General features: G+C 30.3%; 3 protein-coding genes across 3 annotated transcripts; 1 reads left to right on the top strand and 2 right to left on the bottom strand.

The window, feature by feature from the left end:
* Positions 1-4467: 4467 nt before the first annotated feature.
* Positions 4468-5477, bottom strand: LOC148569610 (uncharacterized). The gene is made up of 2 exons (XM_088485132.1): positions 4644-5477; positions 4468-4566 (listed from the first exon to the last, which is right to left on the bottom strand). Exons 1-2 carry the CDS (start codon positions 5475-5477, stop codon positions 4468-4470), a joined length of 933 nt encoding a protein of 310 aa, XP_088341258.1.
* Positions 5478-8268: 2791 nt separating this feature from the next.
* On the bottom strand, positions 8269-9391 carry LOC107638204 (uncharacterized). Its single transcript, XM_016341373.3, has one exon. It carries the CDS (start codon positions 9161-9163, stop codon positions 8378-8380), a length of 786 nt encoding a protein of 261 aa, XP_016196859.1. The 5' UTR covers positions 9164-9391; the 3' UTR covers positions 8269-8377.
* An 8601-nt stretch (positions 9392-17992) lies between these two features.
* LOC107635715 (ATP synthase gamma chain, chloroplastic) lies at positions 17993-19658 on the top strand. The gene has a single exon (XM_016339271.3). The coding sequence runs from the start codon at positions 18228-18230 to the stop codon at positions 19353-19355; it is 1128 nt and encodes a 375-aa protein (XP_016194757.1). The 5' UTR covers positions 17993-18227; the 3' UTR covers positions 19356-19658.
* The last annotated feature ends 943 nt before the right edge of the window (positions 19659-20601 follow it).

Below are 20601 nucleotides of genomic sequence, written 5' to 3'. Positions count from 1 at the left end.
TTAGTTGTACTAAGATTAAAAGATAATTTCTTTTGTTTTGCAAAATGACATGAATCACAAGAAAGTTTTGAAGTAATACAATCTATAAAAGGATAATACTTCTTCAAAAAAATCAATTTATGCATGGGTATGTGTCCTAATCTAAGATGCCAAATGTTGTTGTGCCCTAAGTTGTTCAAACAGTGATATTAATGGTTTGCCCACAAGGGATTAAGAGATGGAGAAAAATAAGTTCTTCTCATTGTTGAAGAGAATGAAAAATTCCCTTAAAAAATATTTGTTGAGTTATTACACCTTATATACTATGTACTCTTTATGTACTCTCACTAACAAATAATTATAATGGTAAATCTATTATTGATAAAAAAATAATCTAGGTAACAGTTATCCTCACCCGTGGAGAAATATTGTTAAAAGAAATTTTTCATTTCATATATACCCGTGGGCTTGTTTATGGCTCACTTAGAATTTATGCGGACTATTTTAGTTTTGACCACGAACATAGAGTATATTCTAGTACATCGCAACGTAATGAGATTCCAGGCTTTCACTCAGTTTTAATTACAGGTATAATGTAGAAGAGAAAAGTTTTAGTTACCTTGACAGTTATGGGCCATCTTTTGGTAGGAATGGATTTGGATTAGTTAACTTTGATTCAGTTATTCAGATATTTACCCCTTTATTTGGGGTCGAGGTAAATTCATATGACCCTACAAGAATATTGCTGCCAAATCCCAACTTGGGACCACCACTCGAAGAATGAACCGATGCAGTTTTCTTTTTTGTTAAATAGCTATGTTAAATGCTCTTTTTTTGTTGTTTGATTTTCATTGTATATATCTAATCCCCTAACTTGCTTTATGGAGAAGTTGTGAAATAGCTGTGCTAATGCTCTCTTTTTTGTCATTTGATTTTCATTGTATATATCCAATTAAACTATGCATCCAATTTCATTGTTACCTAATTTATTTCTTTATTAATAATATTAATAATAGGCTTATCATTGTAATTATTTGTTAGTGAGAGTACATAAAGAGTACATAGTATATAAGGTGTAATAACTCAACAAATATTTTCTAAGAAAATTTTTCATTCTCTTCAACAGAGAAGAACTTATTTTTCTCCTTAAACAAATATGTACTCTTTATGTACTATAACTAACAAATAATTATAATGGTAAGTCTATTATTGATAAAAAAAATAATTTAGGTAACAGTATAAAATCTAATAGCAAAAACTATACAAATAAACAAATTAAAATAAAATAATATATAAAATTATAAATAATACGACAAAAAAATATTCTAATATAAATCTGAAAAAATACGACATCAACAAGAAACTTAAAAAAGTTATAATAATCAACAAGAAGAAATTTAATAAATCCAATAAGAAACAATTATTATTTGAACAACCATTAACAATACATAAGAAAACTTGAGTCACCAATCTTGGTGAGGGTAACTGTTATTTTTATTAATAATAGGCTTACCATTGTAATTATTTATTAGTGAAAGTACATAAAGAGTACATAGTATATAAGATGTCTTCATTCTCTATTTCTGTATTAGGCTCTCATTGTGCCTTCGTTCTCTATTTCAGTATTAAAATGATGAAAGAGAGTTTAATACAAAAATAGAGAACGAATGCACAATAAGAGCCTAATAGAAAAATAGAGAACGAAGGCTCAGAATCATTTGTCACCAATCCTCGTAAAAGGTAATAACTCCACTATGGTGAGAACCCACGCACCTCTTACTCTCAACTTTTTAATCAAAAAGTAAAATAACCAAAAAGTTACATATGCATATTTATATTAGTAGGAGAAGGGAAACTTTCAGAAGTTGGGCGATGTGGGACTAACTCCACCACCTCTTTAAAATGCCCTTCGATGTAGGGCCAACTCCATCACTTCTTCATGCAATAATAGGCTTATCATTATAATTATTTGTTAGTGAGAGTACATAAAGAGTACATATTTATTTAGGGAGAAAAATAAGTTCTTCTCATTATTGAAGAGAATGAAAAATTTCCTTAAAAAATATTGGTTGAGTTAATAACCCGGTGAGAACCTACGCATCTCTTATTCTCAACTTTTTAATCAAAAAGTAAAATAGCCAAAAAGTCTACCTCTTACTCTCAATTTTTTAATCAAAAAGTAAAATAATCAAAAAATTACATATGAACAACCATTAATACATAAGAAAGATATTTAACTATTGCTCTAAAAATAACCAGAACTAAATAAAAAAATTTATTTATGATATAATTACATTAATTAACCTATTTTTTCTTTCTTTTTTACTCTTTAAGTATCCTGTATGCAACACGCTTTACTTGCTTCGGTGGAAGCAAGAATTAACATATGGAGGCTCCAACATCAGCCTCCACTTCTAAAATGTATGATGTCTGTGACGAATTTTATCTACAAGTACAGTAGAATGTGTTCTACATGGAATGTAGATTCAAATCGTGGATTGCCTGTTCACTATGGATTAAATGCTTTGGTTACATACAAACTTTTATGTATTAAAGAAGGTGAAACACCTGTTTTTCAGGTATTGAAATTTTAATTTTTATATTTATTTTTTTTGTCCATTTTATTTATAATAATATCTATATTTTTTTTTCAGCCTAACATTGAATCCGGGCTTGGTGGACTGTTGGTTTTATATGATAAAAAATTAGTGGATATGCGAGAAATATTGTTAAAAGAAATTTTTCATTTCATATATACCTGTGGGCTTGTTTATGGCTCACTTAGGATTTATGCGGACTATTTTAGTTTTGACTACGAACATAGAGTATATTCTAGTACATCGCAACGTAATGAGATTCCAGGCTTTCACTCAGTTTAAATTACAAGTATAATGTAGAAGAGAAAAGTTTTAGTTACCTTAACACTTATGGGCCATCTTTTGGTAGGAATAGATTTGGATTAGTTAACTTTGATTCAGTTATTCAGATATTTACCCCTTTATTTGGGGTCGAGGTAAATTCATATGACCCTACAAGAGTATTGCTAACTTGGGACCACCACCCGAGGAATGAACTGATGCAGTTTTCTTTTTTGTTAAATAGCTATGTTAAATGCTCTTTTTTTGTTGTTTGATTTTCATTGTATATATCCAATCCCCTAACTTGCTTTATGGAGGAGTTGTGAAATAGCTATGCTAATGCTCTCTTTTTTGTCATTTGATTTTCATTGTATATATCCAATTAAACTATGCATCCAATTTCATTGTATATATCGAATCCCCTAACTGCTTTATGGAGGAGGAAAGTTCGCAAAAGAATAAACAAAGACAAAAATAATAATCAACAATAATAATGAGTCATGAGTTTGTTGGTGACTTGGCATTTATCCACATAACTTTTATAATATTTATAGAAATCTAAAATCTATAATCTATAATAATTGCTTATTTGTGAGTTTTTTTATTTTATTTATTTTAAAAAGAAAGCTGAAAATAACTTTCATTTAAATTCTGGGATGGAGCTTTAAAAGAAGTTAGCACACCTTTTTTTTCGTTTGAATAAGAATAGATGAGCTAAAGAAATAAAAAATTGATAGGACCTTGTCCCCACATTTTGTATTATCCTTCTCCTCATCTAATGAAATTCTTTTTTTTTTTTTAATAAAAAAAATTGTTTTAGAACTGAAGATGGGGAAGGGCTATAAATGTAACATGTTCTATATTCCAAAATAATGTTAATTGATCCATGGATATTTTCCTTTTACCAACTTGTTACTTTTCAGGGCATATCTTTGAGTCAATTTTCTTTATCTATCAAAGACTAATACTGTTTTTCCTCTTATTTTTATTCCATGTTGCACCATGTGCTGCTAAAAGTTTTGCCAAAATGAGAGGTGAGGTTACCCCTTTTGAAGTTCATACTATGGTACAGTTTTTCAGCTATCAATGATGATTTAATATATTTATCATGCAAATTATGCTTGCCGACTATGATTCCCCCCCCCCCCCCCCCTGTTTTGCCTGTTAAGCTATAATGATCATCTATTTGATGAGTATTTGCATGATTTATCACAGGCATAATTGTGATGGCAGAAGTGGATGTGCCTGGTCATGCAGAATCATGGTATAAAAACATTTTCTGATACCTTAAGTGCAGCTTGATAGTATGATAGTAATTGGCTTTATTATTGTTACACAGTAAGAGCATTGAATTTCATATACTTTTTATAGCTCATTGTAATTACTTCAAGTTTTGAAAGACAATAGTTTACCATAGAGAAGTTGATGATTATAGTTTGAAAAATGCAATATATAATTACATTAAGTCCTTCATCGGAAAATTAGATGTTGATTGACGGTATTTAGCTCAATGTATCCTCGAAGCAGTGCTATGGTTTGACATTGAATTCACAATTTTGTTTGTCATAGTGAGGAGTTGCTAAGTTTTTTTCCCCTTCCATATTTGCTTGGTCAGATTGTTACCTTGAAATCAAGAAGACAAAAGCCACATGTTAAGCATATTTTTGGCTTCATGAACATTAAGTACCTCCATAGTAGTGCTTGATGACATTCTTAAACTAGCTGTTACCTTATAGTTGAAATAGTTCAATTAATTATAATTTGTTCTGGTTTTTTGTTACTTCTTAATTTGTTCTTGATGGTTACCTTGTTAAGTGCTCGATAGTCGATGCACAGTCTCAATGAACCATCATGTTTCTTTTGGAATAAGACTGGTGCGCCATAAGGTGCCTTCGATGGACGGATGAACCCAGCATCTAGCAAATCCTTGAGTTGCTTCTTCAACTCCTCGAGTTCTGGCGGTACCATCCTATAAGGTGTTGAAGCGGGCGGCTTTGCTCCTGACTCCAATTCAATCTTATGGTCCACCTTCCTCCTAGGTGGTAGTTGTTTTGGCAACTCGGGAGGCATCACATCCTTATTTTTTTCAAGGACTTCCTTGATTTTGGGAGGAACGTCTTCTCTTTCGGATATTGACTCCTCTTGTAATAGAGCCAAATATGTAATCTCTCCCTTCCTGAACCCTTTCTTGAGTTGCATAGCAGAAAGTATCGGTGGTCCGCCAACTTTAGAGACTGTAGGGACCATGCATGGAGACCCTTTCTCCATGACGCATACTACGTCGTAGTATGGCATATGTATTATATTTGCCTTCCTTTGCAAATCGAGCCCGATTACTATTTTAAAATCGTCCATGGGTGCTACTGAGAAATCCACAAGGCCCTTCCAAGAACCAAGAGTCATCTCTGCCCCTTTTGCTACTCCCTTAAGGGGTTCACCCTTGGTATTCACGGGTTTGAACCAACCATTCTTTTCGGTGATCTTCAACCCAAGCCTTTTTGCTTCATCAGGCGTGATAAAGTTGTGTGTAGCACCAGTGTCGATCATAGCCATGACGGGTTTTTCATTGATAAAGGCCTTAACATACATCAAGCCTTTCTTTTCTACGGTGCTTTCCTCTTTGCCCTTCACAGAATTCATGAGTTGGATAGATCAAACACACTCGTTTACTTGAGTTTGGGCCTCTCGTTCCTCGGTGATAGATGCCAGAGTCCCTAGCTTGGGGCAGTCCTTCATTTGGTGTGGTCCCTTGCACACGAAGCATCCTCCTTTGGGCACGAAAGCCTTCTTCTTTTCCTCGTACTTTTTCTTTGAAGAGTATTTTTCTTCCTTCTTGATTGAGAAACTCTTCCCCTTGTCTCCCCCACCTTTAGTAGAACTAGGCTTGGAGGAAGACTTGGGTTTTAGAGTCTCCCCTATGATACTCAATGAGTGATTCGGCCACCACGATGGCCTCGTCGACATCTTTAACATTCCTTCTTTTTAGTTCTTGCTTTGCCCAAGGTTGGAGTCCATTAATGAAGAAGAACAATGCATCCTCTGATGCTAAGTTGGGGATTTGAAGCGTGAGAGTAGTGAACTCCTTTACGTAGTCACTAATTGTACTCTTGTGCTTCAACTCCCTCAACTTCTTCATTGCTTCATAAACCACATTCTCAGTGAAGAATTGTCTTTTCAATTCCCTTTTGAAATCTTCCCATGTGGCTATGTTGCAAGTACCCTTCTCCATATATACGCATTTTCTCCTCCACCACAAAGTAGCATTATCAGAAAGGTATAGAGCTGTAGTGCGTACCTTTATTGCTTCTTCGACCACCCCTTGACCTTCGAAGTACCTCTCCATTTGCCATAGGAAGTTTTCAACCTCGCGAGCGTCCCTTACACCCTTGAACTCCTTTGGCTTGGGGAGATCAATCTTTGTCGTCTTCCTTAAAATGGTTGGTCGAGATTTTGCCTCCTCGAACCAAACTCGAACTTCCTCAAATAGCTTTAAGGAATTCTCAAGCTTCTCTTTGATTTGGAGCATGTTTTCTTTGAAAGCATCTAGTTCTCCTAACTCGTGAGCCTCGAGGGGCTCCTTATCATGTTCTATCATTTGGAAACGCTCATCCATAGAGGATAGAACATTCTCCAACACAGAAACTCTCTCTTCTAAGAAGTTAGAGTCCTTACCTCTAGGCTCACTTGAAGAACAGACCTTCTTGCCTCCCCATTGAGAAGGAATAGCATTCCTTCCCCTTTGAGACTCAACATGCTCTATGGTGATACTAGAAGCCATACCCACAACCCACTTGTGCTCCCTCTCGAATCTTGCTTTGATGACAAATTGTCACGGCCTTGGACACACTTCAACACTACCGTGCTAGTACTCGGACTTACTCAACCTCTTGAACTAAGACCAAATCAGCCTAACTCTCAATATTTAGCAAGAAAGCTAAGAATACAAGAGAACACAAGAGAAAGGAAGCTTTGGTGGAATAACACTTTATTGCTCGAGTGTTTGTTACAAATGATTTACACACATTCCCACTAACTCTCACCTCCTATTTATAGCCATCCACCTCCTCAATGGATGGTTAAAATTAAATCTAATCAACGGCCTAGATTAATCATCTAGAACCTTCTTTACAAATATTCATCATACCACAACTTTCTAAATACTTCTAGATTCTTTCATACTACTCTTTATACTCCTATATACATCCACACTCTTCTATAATACTCTATGGCCTTCCAGAGTATTCTAGAACCTTTTAGAGTATTCCGGGACCTTCTAAGACATTCTAGAACGTTTCGGAACCATCTAGAGCATTCTCAAAGACTCTAAAAAACTTTACAAACACTGTTAAATTTAGCTTTCTAAAATTTACCGTGACAAAATACACAACGTGAGTTTCAATCTATTATCCCACATAAGAAGACAAAAGTTTAGGCTAACTTTTTTTTTTTTTTGAAATAGACAAACATGACCTGTTTTTTATTGGTGTAGAGAAGTTGAGTGTTTTTTACTTTTGTTAATGTAGATATAAGAATTTTGAAGATCATATTTCATAATAAATTTTACAAAATAATAAAAAAATTTATTAATACAAATCTGATCTTTAGATTTATGATTTTAAAAAAATAAAAAATTATAAACATAAATTTGATTTTCATATTTTTTTTTAATTTAAAATTTGATAATCAAATTTTTTCTACTTTTCTTTTACAATTTTATGATACATTCTTTATTTTTATGATACAATAAAACACTCATTTTTATCAAATATTAAAAATAAAAAGTAAAAATATCGTCATAAATAATTCTTGTATAAAAAAATTAAACAATAAATCATTTTATTTTATTTTAGTTGTAATTTAACGTTGTAGTTATGTACTTAATTATGTTATATTTAAATAAAAATGTTAGAGAATTAGTAGAATTTATTATTTTTCATTTTTTGTCAATAGTTAGTCATCAAAATTTAAAGTATAGACTAAAAATATATTATAAGATTATTAAACTAAAAAAATTAGATTAATAACTAAAAATAATAATAAAAAATAATAACCTCAGCTAATTCTCTAGTATATTTCATATTTAAATGCATATACTCTTTTTTCTTTAATTATTCAATATAGAATATTTATTTATGTCGGCATAAAAAACTAAGGGAGTACAAGTAATCAATTTCACAAGAGAATGTTTCTTTGTGTGATTATGTCTAACTTTTCTATTTTTTCTGTCTCAAAATTATTAGCCTTAAAAGAGTTGACTTTTAGTTATGGAAATGAGTTCACTTTCAAAAAGCATCTATGGCTTCTTTTTTTCCTATAGTAGTTTGCAAATGCAAGCAAAGCAAATGACAAATCAACCATCAATTATGCCTTTAGTTCGAAATGGAAGAATAATTCATATAGAAACTAGTATTTCATGTTTGATATTAAAAAATGCAGCAAAAATTTATCATAATTTATTACTTAACGAAAATGTACATACATGAGAGAATCTATATACTACATCATGTTGGAGATTAACGTTAAAATTTTCAACTCACAGATTATAAACTAAGATGCAAATTCAATCTTAATCCTTGTTCAGTACTATTAAGTTGACCACCACCACGGTTACCATTACTGTCAAGACTATCAAATCTTGACAGATATTGGTAACGGTGGTGGTGTAACAAATTTGTTGTGATCATGTGAGATTCTTCAAAGTAGATTTCGTCGTCACCACCACCACCATAGACACGACTTACAGGGGGAGCCATGGCTCCTCCTGAATGGTATGCATTATCACCAAAGCTGGTGGGTGTGCCACCACCACTTGTATAATAGAACCATGAAGATGCCTGAGAAGAAGGTTGTGGCGGCGGCACACCGGCACCACCACCAACAGCTAGAAGATGTGGCACCTGTGATGATGACATGATTGTGCTTTGAAAGTGTGAAGCAACAAAGCCACGTGCAGCTTGCATTTGAGCACGTTTCAGGAGCTGCCTCTCTTTCTTGTGTGCATTTTGGTGCCCACCAAGTGCTTGTGAATTTGCAAACTCTCTACAACAATACTGGCACTCATATTTTCTTGCATCCCTTGATGATGATGGTGATGAGTTATTAAAAGGGTCATCAAAAGAACAATTATCTTGTTCAGATTTCTGTGGTGGTGATGGTGATTGATTCATCAAACATGGTTGTTCTTTTTTATGAGTAGTAGTAGTAGTAGTGTTTTGATCTTTATTTGAGATCTTGTGATGAATGTTGATGCCAAAGAGCTTCAAAGATGGTGGGGTGGTAGGGGTGTTTGTGTTGGAATTTGCATGGTATTCAACAACTTCAGCCATATATGATCAATGAAGAAAGAGAGAAATTAATTAAAGCTACCAAGCAAAAAGATAGATATGCACCAAAGTTTATGTGATTTAGTGAATATGTGTGTGTGTGTGATTGAGGTATATAGAAAGTAGCTGTTGGGTGTGGTGGTCTTTATAAAAGAACAGTTTGAAAAGCATGCTAGGAAACAGGAAAACATAATCATATGAAAGCTAAACTAGAGTTTGTTGGGAAAATTCAAAATAAAGGGGAGAAGAAATAAAAAAAGGTATCAGATTTTGTTTAATAATGGAGAGAAGCAAAGTGTACCTTAATATTATTGCATTTTGTTTTTCAATTTTTTTTATTGTTCACGATATCTCCCAACTCGACAGGTTAAAGATTAATTCGTTGCGGATCGGATCTCTATTTAAAGGTCTGCTGCTGGTTAATAGATTGTTGCATGCACAAGGAGGAATTCGAACATCCGACACTTGCTTAAGCGAACGAACAAGGTGATTATTCGATTAACTCAAGTTGATTTTTTAGAATTTTATTTAATAATGTGCAAGGAGGAATGGTTGGACGATGATCAAAAGAGCGGAAAAAAATCAACTTAAAAATTAATAATTTAATGTGTCATTCTAAAATAAAAATTTTGAAAACGATATTTTAGTAGTTCGTTTTGGTATTTTTCAATGATGATTTTGAGTTGTGGGAACACATACTGTAGCTATAATGTTTATTATTATGTTATTAATTAGGTTTATATAAAACACATAACTGATGAATAAGTTTAAGTGCATCATGATACCTTAGATTTAATTTCTTAAAAAGATACAAATTGTATGTCTTGCTTTTGATTTTAATTTCTTTTGGATTTTAGCAGAAAGAAGAGAAGCTCAATCTTACAATGAAGTCCTAAAATTGGTCATTGGTATAAAACCAAGGGAATACTAGAAAAATAAATATAAGTCTAATTATAACTGAGGGCGGTTTACAGATAAAACAAAAGGGTATCTGCTTCTTTGGTTTAAAATGCTAGATACGTTTGTAATCTAGCTGAAGAACATATGTGTATATATAATAATATATATTATCATCTCTGAATTATTGGGCCAAAATAATAGATCAGCTCAATTAGATAAAGTGGGGGGTTTTGTATAATATTAGCTTAAATACATGAAATCCTAGCTGGCGTGTGATATAATATATTGCAACATATATATAACTCTTGGTAACTTTTCTTAGAAAAAATAAAAAAAATATTTCTTTTTAAATAAAAGATTTTGGATCAGTAATTTTTAATATTTTTAGTTATTATTTATTTAGTATAAATATCAAATTATTTTTAATAAATAAATTTTAGAATTAAGTACGATTTTAGTTTTTAAGGTATAGGTTAAAAAAAATTTTTGTTCCTAACCTTTTTTTGCATATAAAATTATTTTTAAGATTTAAAATCAAGTTTTAAAATCATTCTTTTAACTTAAATATTAAAATTTTGAACCAAATTATCAATAATAAAAAAATTATAAAAAAAAAAAGAATATTTCTGCTCCTGTGAAAGAGAAGGAAAAGAGAAAAGGAAGCTGTCCACGATCTAATTCTAAAAAATATAAATGTAAATTATATTGATTTATATGTACAAATTTTGATAAATATAAATGTAAATTATATAATTTTTGTGTGTAAAATTTCGATAAATATAAATATAAATTATTACTAATTAATTATTGATAAAAAATAATAATATTTACTGATAATATAATATTATATTACTCTTAAATGATTAATTGTTTGTATTAGATAAAAACTTATTTGTGACGATTTGTGACAAGTAAAAGAATAGTTCACAAGATGAAAAACCATGTTAGAGATATTAAGTACTACCTAATCATGGTTAATAAGTGAGGAATTAAGTCAAACATTGAGAGAGAAGGGAGTTATATATAGATTATTGAAATGACCATGCTCTAATAAGTTTATGTGGATTGAAGGTCCACACAATGACGTGTGGTGAATTGGTAGCTATCTCAATTCTCAAGCATGTTTGCGTGATTGACGTTGAGTTCGCCATTAATTATTAAGACAAAATCTATACGAATCTTACTAACTTCCACCACTTGGGTTCAATGTATTAGGATCATCTCATCAGCATTCCACATGCTCAATAGAATTGTGTACTAGATCATGTATAACATGGAACTAATGTTGCACGTGATCACAATTATATATATATTGAGTGATTGAGATGAGAAACTTTTCTTTAATTTTTCCTCAATTGACAACAAATCATGCATATATATTAACATGGTATAAGAACACATAATTAGCATAACACATGCTATGCAACTATTGCTTCTTTTTTTTTTTTTTCTAAAGTTAAGGGTGAGACTCGAATTCGATATTTTTAAATAAAGAAGGAAGATTATGCTATTTGAGTTATAATTCGTTAGCACTATTGTTATTATTATTAATCTATAAATTTTGTTAACTTGTATTTTACAGACATAAATTAAAGGTGAATGCTATTCTACCATCTCTAAAGTAATATGTAAGTTACCTCTCTGATGTGTTATATTTTAATTGGATGTTTCTTTTATACATTCTCTACTCATTCGTCGTCGTTGCGCCTCCCAAGCATCACAATCTCATTGGGTGTCTTATTTTCTCTTCCCAAATCATTCTTTCAGAAAAGGTACTCCAACTCTCTTTAATTACATTTATTCCACCGCATTGTACTCTTTCATCGTCGTCGTTACGCCTCCCAAGCATCACCGTCTCATTGGTGTCTTGTTTTCTCTTCCCAATTACTCCTCCCCACTCTTTTGTCATCGTCGTTGTGCCTCTTAAGTATTACCGTTTTATTGGGTGTTCCATTTTCTTCGTCTGTCAGATCGTCACCGTCTTCCAAGATATTATTAACTCTCATGAGATTAAAGTAACTCAAGTTAAAATAAACACCCAATTAAAATATGATACATCAGAGAGGGAATAACTTATCATCAAAAAATAATTTATAAAAATAAATTTTTTCATATTTTTATTACATTAAATACGTAAAAATATTTAAAAATTTTATTATTATATTTTCAAAATATATCTGTAAAATACAAGTTAGTTAAATCCTTGATTAATTGTTATTTATTATAATAATAGCTGAGCGGCGCTTGTATGTTCTGTAGGAGTACAATGGAAAATTAATCTTTCACATTTGTCTTATATAGATTTTGGATTATCTACTAAGTGATGGAGCTTTCAAATTGAGGTGGAAAAAAAAAATTAAAGTGTTGCGAAGTCCAGATCAAGTGAATGTACGTAGAGAAAGTATATGAAGGTGTTCATCATGGAGAAGCAAATTGATGGAATATCAATTATTGAGGTAATATAACTATATAAAATGATCACATACACCTCTTACAATTAAAACGTTATGCAATTGTTTTGCTATATATGTTTAATTTTTGTCCCCTCCTCTTATTATTATCCCTTCTCACCGCATTATTTATATACCTCAGCTCATAGAGAAATTAAATTCAATGAATATGTCCAACTATAAAATAGTTTCATTGCGAATGTTTGCATAATTGCATATACATATAATGTGAAATAATGTGTGGATTCACATTTTTCATCCACCATTGGTTGATTCAGCGTAAACTTAGTTATAATCATTTTTCGGTGATTAAAAAAAGAAGATAATAGTTTTATGACATTTATCTTAATATAACTATTGTTATACAGAAATATTACTTGTACATTATTAAAATTAACCACTAAAATTAGTTATTATGTATTTGAATATAAATATATATATTATTTAATTTATTGTTAGTATATATTTTATATTGTAATATATCTTTTATATTAATTTTAGTGACCAATTTTAATGTAAATCTATTATTGTATATTGTATTAACATAATATAATTTTTTTTTTACATGGAGACTCCCATTATTCTATATATATCTACTATATAAATTGTCTGTTGGTTAGTGTTCGTTGTAAAAGATTAATTATAATAATAGTTAGAGATATAATATTTCATATATTTTTTCTTTTTAATATTTACTTACAAATGTTTATATACTTTATATCATTATTTTTAGATATACATGAACGAGGTGCATTATAACTTATAAGTCTTAATTATATTTTTTAAGGATAAAATCTGTGTATAGAGTTTATAAATATAATGTATCTCTTATTTTTTAGTTAATTTTTAGATTTGAGTTAGATCTATTTAATTTTAATTTTAATATGGTCTAAAAAAAAGAATTTATATTTTTTTTTGTATAATTTATATTTCAACATATAATCTACACTTATGACTAATTTAATCAATATGTTTACTTCTATTTATTTAAATTATTTTCAAAAGTAATTTTTCAAATGTTTTTCTACATGTGTAATGTTTATTATATTTATACAAACATGTTCAACTATTCATGAGAGTGTGGTGTCAGACTGTCAGATGATGTCTAACTTTCATTGCCCATAATGACAAAAGATTAGCTAGGAGTAGAGAAATATATATAATTAGGATATTTTGTTGTGAACAAGCTTGTCCCTCTTGCATTGCATATATATACTTGCCAACAAGATTATTGCTTTATTCAACCACCTAAAACATAACTACATTACATGAAGAATTTGCAATTTGGGAGACAATGATTGAAATTCACTCATCATACAGTTTAACCCTTCAGGTATGTGGTCCATTATGCTATTATTATATTTTATATTGACAATCAATTATTTTTGTGCAATATATACATACTGTGTGATTGTAATTATTTATCATTATTGTTGATTCTAAATTGAGTAAAGTATTATTTTTGTTTCCAACATTTAAAATAAATTTTAAAATTCTCTCTAACATTTAAAGATATTAATTGTGTTAATTAAGATTTTGTTAAAATTATTTCTTATTTCTTATTCATAATCTTGGAAGTAATGTAATTGGTTAAGGAAATTTCCAAGTGATAGACTGTAAAGTGGGAAATAGTATTCAAGCGCACATGGCAATAATTAATGACATATATATCATATGCATATGCATCATTTCACAAATGAAAAGTCAGTGAAAGGAATAGGAATAACATCCATGACACAAAGTCATTATTAACAGTAAGAAACATTTTGATAGGATTAGTATTGATCTAGTCGAATTAGAGAATTATGTTATAAATATGAGTATGATATAATAATGTAGGAGATGTATGATGTAATTAGAAATTCTACTTTTTTTTCTTTGACTCTAATTTTAGAAATTTATGTTCTATTCTCTCTGATTATCTCTAATTCTCTCTAGTTCTTAATACAATTTTGTATCAAATGATGCAGGTTGCCTGAACAAGCATCTTGGTCCGTTCTTGATAAATTAAATCCAAACATTGCAAACTAGTTTGAAATTGATCCCAAATTGAGTCCGGTGAACCACCATGAGAATTTGGCATGATGTTCATAATGAAAGCACCATTTGATATGAATTTGTATCAAGAATAGAGAGAAATATAGATAATCAGAGAGAATAAAAGAAAAATTTCTAAAATTAGGACCAAAGAAAAAAAATAGAATTTCTAATTACATCATGCATCTCCTACGTTATTATATCATACTCTTATTTATAGTATAATTCTCTAATTAGATTAGCGCAATACTAATCCTATCACATTTTAAGTGTTTCGTGATTCTAAGTTATGTTTTTAAATATTAATCTCAATTATAAAATTAGTTTTATCCATTGATTTCAATAATAAAATATATACATTATTAAAATCAATGATTAGAAATACTAAAACACGTGAAATCATAAAATATTTGAAACATTTCTTAAATTGTATATATTGCTGTTTTTATTAATTACCATCTCCAAGAGACACGATTGCGTTATATGATTATAATCTCTAGTTCCACCTTGCTAGTGAACTCTTATTCAATGATCAATGTTAGAGAAATAATAAAAAAAATTCTTTTATTTAACTTAATATTTATAATTTTATATATATAACATATATAATTATATATTTATTACATCTAAAATTATTTATTTATTTTAGTAATAATTAAAGAGTACAAAATAACAAACAGATATTTTGAGTTGATTTTTATAATTTTCTAAATACTTTTGTTATTCAATAATCAATATTTCATGGCTAGGATTATTATTATTATTATTATTATTATTATTATTATTATTATTATTATTATTATTATTTCACTTTTTTTTGTAGCTTAATAATTAGTAGCCATGAAGCGTTTAATAGCACCAAGTAAATTTTAGGGGATTTGGTGTAGCTGGCGCAAATGAATAATTATCCTAAATCTCCCCAATATTATTCCATTAATTGTAAGTTTTTATATTATTTTATCTTTTTTTGGGTAGAGTAAACTTCAAGTTTATTAAATGAAGTCACCCTAATAATATAAATCCTAGTCTTAGCTTGGACTAAGGAAAACATAAAACTAAAGAGTAAGTAAAGAATAATGCAATTAATTTAGGTGTATATGCCTTCGTATAAGACGAAAATTTGTGACGCAAAGCCTAGGTTATGCTCTAGAAGGTCAAGACTAGTAGCTAGTTAAATAAAAGCTTTTCATGTCATGAGAAAGGTTTATTTGTGCCGATTAGGCACTTAGTTTTTGGATAATTAATTAAGTCAGCAATTTAAATCCTTCAATAATATATAATAAACCAATTACATGCTTTTACACAGAGACAAATGGACGGCTTTGGGGATCTTGTATTAAAATGAACAAGTTATGTCTTAGACTAATCCTCTGTTTAATTTAATAGTATTGCTACTCTAGCTAGTTGATTCTCCAAATATCAGATTAATTTGATGAATGATCTTATAATAAAATTAGAGTGCCAATATTTCAAGTTAGTAAATGATAGCTTCTGCCAACATCTTTGGTTTGTAAGCCTTATTTGGAGAGAAGTAATCACAGTAGAAACCATTGCAAGTGTTAATCTGCAATAAAAGTCAACACAAATATTAATACATTATCAGCAAAAAATTGGATTTACATGAAAATACAAATGTTAATTATTTCTCTCAATAATGGAATATCATGTTTTGACTTATTTCACCATAGATAATCATGCTAATTTCACCAAGTCTGATGACACCTCAACATTATAATGAGAATAGTATTGAAATGACATAAAAGGTAAATCACAGCCATGCAAAAATGAAGCATAGTTCATTCTCATAATTCATAAACTCCAGTTTTGTGTCCGACCAAAATTTGAAAATGACAAATGTTTATAGAATATGAACATTTTTAAAGAAAGTAACAATAATTTTGTTAGATTAGATGGTACTCAAGGATGTCTTTTCAACTTTTTAAAAGAAAACATAAAAGATACTCATTTTATCAGGGTAGTAGTTTACTGTGCTGGCTGCAATTCTTTGGTTGTCCTTTGTTTCTCAATGCTTGTCTTCTAAAGAGTAAAGACTGTTTAATCTTGCAAGGACTGATAAAAGTCAATTAATCTTTCATTATCAACATGTCAAATTTGTTAACATGTCAGGTTTTGTGAAGCTGAATAGCTGAATAACTATTAACTAACTGAGAACATTTAATTGTTTAGAAACATGTGTATCGTGTGAAATAGTTGCTTATTATTGCAACAAGCAAGAATTGCATTTTTAAATATTTAATATAATCTAATTTAAATGATATTGGTGTTTAGTATTTGGGTAAAGTACTAAATTGGTGTCCTATGCTTGGGTGTAATCCTGTTTTGGTTCTTAAAGTTTAAAGTGTCCTATTTGAATCCAAAAAAGTTTCATTTAGTTTCAATGTAATCTTACCGTAAGATCAAAGTTAAATAATTAATGAAATGTCCAATGTCCTATATGGCAGTAGTACAAGAATAATGTCGATAATCTAGAGAATAAATGTATAAATTCCAGAGACACAAAATCAACTGTGGATGCATCAATATATTTATTTATTATTTTCTTACAATTTAAATGAAATATTTTTTATAGAATTAATGAGAATGAAATAATTTATTATTATTATTATTATTTGGAGTACATAAGAGTACACAAAAACATTAAATTTTATGTACTTTTAAATAGTTGAGACACTAATTTTTTATATTTTTATTTTTATTTAATTTTCAAAATTTAATTTTTATTTTTTTAAATCTTTTTTTATATTTGTTTATTTTTTGTGATAAGAGTAACCTATTTTTTTAGATTATATATTATTTATTTGGATTTTGATAAATTTTTTAGAGTAATTTTTTACTACTTCTAAGAACTGGTATGCTAATTCAATGAGTACATTATCACAAACTATTCTATTTAAATATGTTAATATTAATTATTCAATTTATTTTTTATATCTTATTTTGTCTCTAATTATTTTATACTATAGAATTAAGAATCAATTATATTTAAAATCATTCTTATCGTGTATTGACACTGGAATATTAATGAAAATATATTTGTCATGTTTTTGTGGTGTTAGAGTTAACAACTTCACAACGAATTAAGGGGGAGGAAAAGCCACAGATCGAATAGTCGCATATACCTTTAATACCAATGAAATTATGATATGCACAAAAAAATCGTGGTCTGATGCTTTTGGAGTTCAAACCTCACCGGAAAGGTGAAAATTAAGGTTAAAATATGAATGACATAGTAACAAATATTGAAAAGTCAAAATTAGGACCGTTTCACAGAAAACAATATGATCTTAGATATCATACTTTATCTAATTTGAACGAAAAAACAAAAGATTTTGTGTTACCCAACTCTGTTTAGACAGAGCCACATCAGATTGGACCCACAAGAACCACAAATATTGAGTACACAGCAATCTGCTCTCTCCGCCAACCGTAGAAATCGTTATCCCAAAATCTCATCCACTCCCTCTCATTCCCTCCACTCATTCCTCACTTGATAAACCATAGCAAATTGAGCATCTCATGAACACACAAGGAGAGGATAACACCAATCTCAACATAAACCAACCAAACCAATACACCACAACCCTCTTTCTCTAGCTCTCTTTCTGCTGTTGTAATCTACTTACACTGCAGAAGCCCCAAAAGGTACTCCATCTGCGACAATGTCTTGTTCCAATCTCACTATGTTGGTGTCCTCAAAACCTTCTCTTTCTGATGCCTCCAACCTCTCTTTCCGTTCTGTTCTCAACCCTTTTCAGCTCCCTTCACAAAACTCACCCTCATGCAGCCTCTCACGTTCTTCTGTCACCCCAGTACAGTGTGGTCTCAGAGAGCTCAGAACCCGCATTGAATCTGTCAAGAACACACAGAAGATCACAGAAGCAATGAAGCTTGTTGCAGCCGCTAAAGTCAGAAGGGCTCAAGAAGCTGTTGTTAATGGAAGACCCTTCTCAGAGACTCTTGTTGAGGTCCTCTACAACATCAACGAGCAGCTCCAAACTGAGGACATTGATGTCCCTCTCACAAAAGTTAGGCCAGTGAAGAAGGTAGCACTGGTTGTGTGCACTGGTGATAGAGGTCTCTGTGGTGGTTTCAACAATAACATCATCAAGAAAGCCGAGGCAAGAATTGCTCAATTGAAGGATCTTGGTCTTGACTACACTATCATTAGTGTTGGCAAGAAGGGTAACTCTTACTTCCTCCGTAGACCTTACATACCAGTTGATCGGTTTCTAGAAGGAGGATCGCTCCCAACTGCGAAAGAAGCTCAGGCAATTGCTGATGATGCCTTCTCGCTGTTTATCAGTGAAGAGGTTGACAAAGTAGAACTCTTGTACACAAAGTTTGTGTCATTGGTGAAATCAGATCCTGTGATTCATACCTTACTTCCACTGTCGCCAAAGGGAGAGATTTGTGACATCAATGGAAACTGTGTTGATGCTGCTGATGATGAGTTCTTCAGGCTAACAACAAAGGAAGGAAAGCTAACTGTAGAGAGGGATGCTGTGAGGACAAAGACAGAAGACTATTCACCAATTTTGGAGTTTGAGCAAGATCCTGTTCAGATCCTTGATGCTCTCTTGCCGCTTTATCTCAACAGCCAAGTCTTGAGAGCACTTCAAGAATCACTTGCAAGTGAGCTTGCTGCTAGAATGAGTGCAATGAGTAGTGCAACTGATAATGCTGTTGAGTTGAAGAAGAACTTATCCATTGTCTACAATAGGGAACGTCAGGCTAAGATCACAGGTGAAATTCTTGAGATTGTTGCTGGTGCCAATGCTCTTCAATAGGTTACTTTTGGCATCATCATCATCATTATCCATGGTTGGATTTATTTGTAGGTGTCCAATATCATAAAAGGGTGTTGTCGCTCCCCTTTATTACATTCTAATGTTCTTATTTATGACCGTTATGAAACTATGCGATTTTTACACTTCTGAAATATAAAAAACTAGGAGTCTCAAAGGGAAACCTTTTATTTTTTTTTTGTCAAGTTTTTTCCCTCCTTTTCATCTCACAAATGATGTATGTAATAATAGATCTATATATCATGTCACTGTTTTGGAAGTTGTATCTAAAAATTTATCATTTATATACTTTATTGTGGCTTTCACAATGACTAATTACTGATTTAGGTATTCTCATTGTTATATACAAGATATTCGAGCAACTTTTATTTAGATGTTTATGTTAGAGAATTACGAGATCTGTGACCTCGAGAATTCTGATGAATTCTAAAAGAAAGACAAATAATTAAAGGAAGAAAAAGCTCAAAAACAAAAACTATTGATAATGATAAATATTTTTTTATTTAATTTATTTTGCTAGCATGTACTAATTTTGTATGGAGACAATTAATTAAGACATTATTATTTCATATTTATGAGAGTATACGAGAGTACACATATATAACTATATTGATTTTTTACATTTTTATTTTTATTTAATTTTTAAAATTTACTTTTAATTTTTGCAAATCTTTAGTTATATCTGTTTATTTTTTTAATAAGAGTGTCCTATTTTTTAATTTATATATTATTTCTTTGGAGTACATTATCATAAAATAATTTTATTTAATTATGTTATATTAATTATTCAATTTATTTTATACTATAAAAAATCAATTATATTTAAAAAGCATGTGTTGAGAGAAAAAGATATTAATAAAAATTAACTGCATATATCAAAATCAGCTATAAAATATTTATATTCGTAGTTGATTTTAACATGTATGTACATAATATTTTTTTTTATTGCAAATCAATCCATACCTTAAAATGTATAAGTTATCCGAATCATTTCTGTAATAGATAGAAGCAACATAAGTTTTAGTAGAAGATTATTGTAATAAAGAAGTTTAAAAAACTGCTTGATGAATAACTAATTATATTGTGCTTAGTTCCATAGTATTTAATCACCTCTAGAGCTACACCAAGCCTAAAACAAGAGAAGGAGTATACTCCACTTTCTAACTCCAAAAACCCCACTTTAGTAGCTCCAACCAAAAACCTTGTTTTAACTGACGTCTTTGTCAAA

This window comes from Arachis ipaensis, chromosome B4 (assembly GCF_059453495.1).
Source record: "Arachis ipaensis isolate K30076 ecotype BB chromosome B4, ASM5945349v1, whole genome shotgun sequence".
Classification (NCBI taxonomy): Eukaryota; Viridiplantae; Streptophyta; class Magnoliopsida; order Fabales; family Fabaceae; genus Arachis; species Arachis ipaensis.
This window is presented reverse-complemented; position numbering and strand designations above follow the sequence as displayed.

Bases quoted from the DNA above. Each gene is read 5' to 3' on its own strand.
- LOC148569610 (XM_088485132.1), bottom strand. From the start codon at position 5,477: ATGAATTCTGTGAAGGGCAAAGAGGAAAGCACCGTAGAAAAGAAAGGC. The intron at 4,567-4,643 runs GTAACCATCAAG...TTCAACTATAAG, and splicing joins ACTATCGAGCACTTAACAAG to GTAACAGCTAGTTTAAGAAT.
- LOC107635715 (XM_016339271.3), top strand. From the start codon at position 18,228: ATGTCTTGTTCCAATCTCACTATGTTGGTGTCCTCAAAACCTTCTCTT.
- LOC107638204 (XM_016341373.3), bottom strand. From the start codon at position 9,163: ATGGCTGAAGTTGTTGAATACCATGCAAATTCCAACACAAACACCCCT.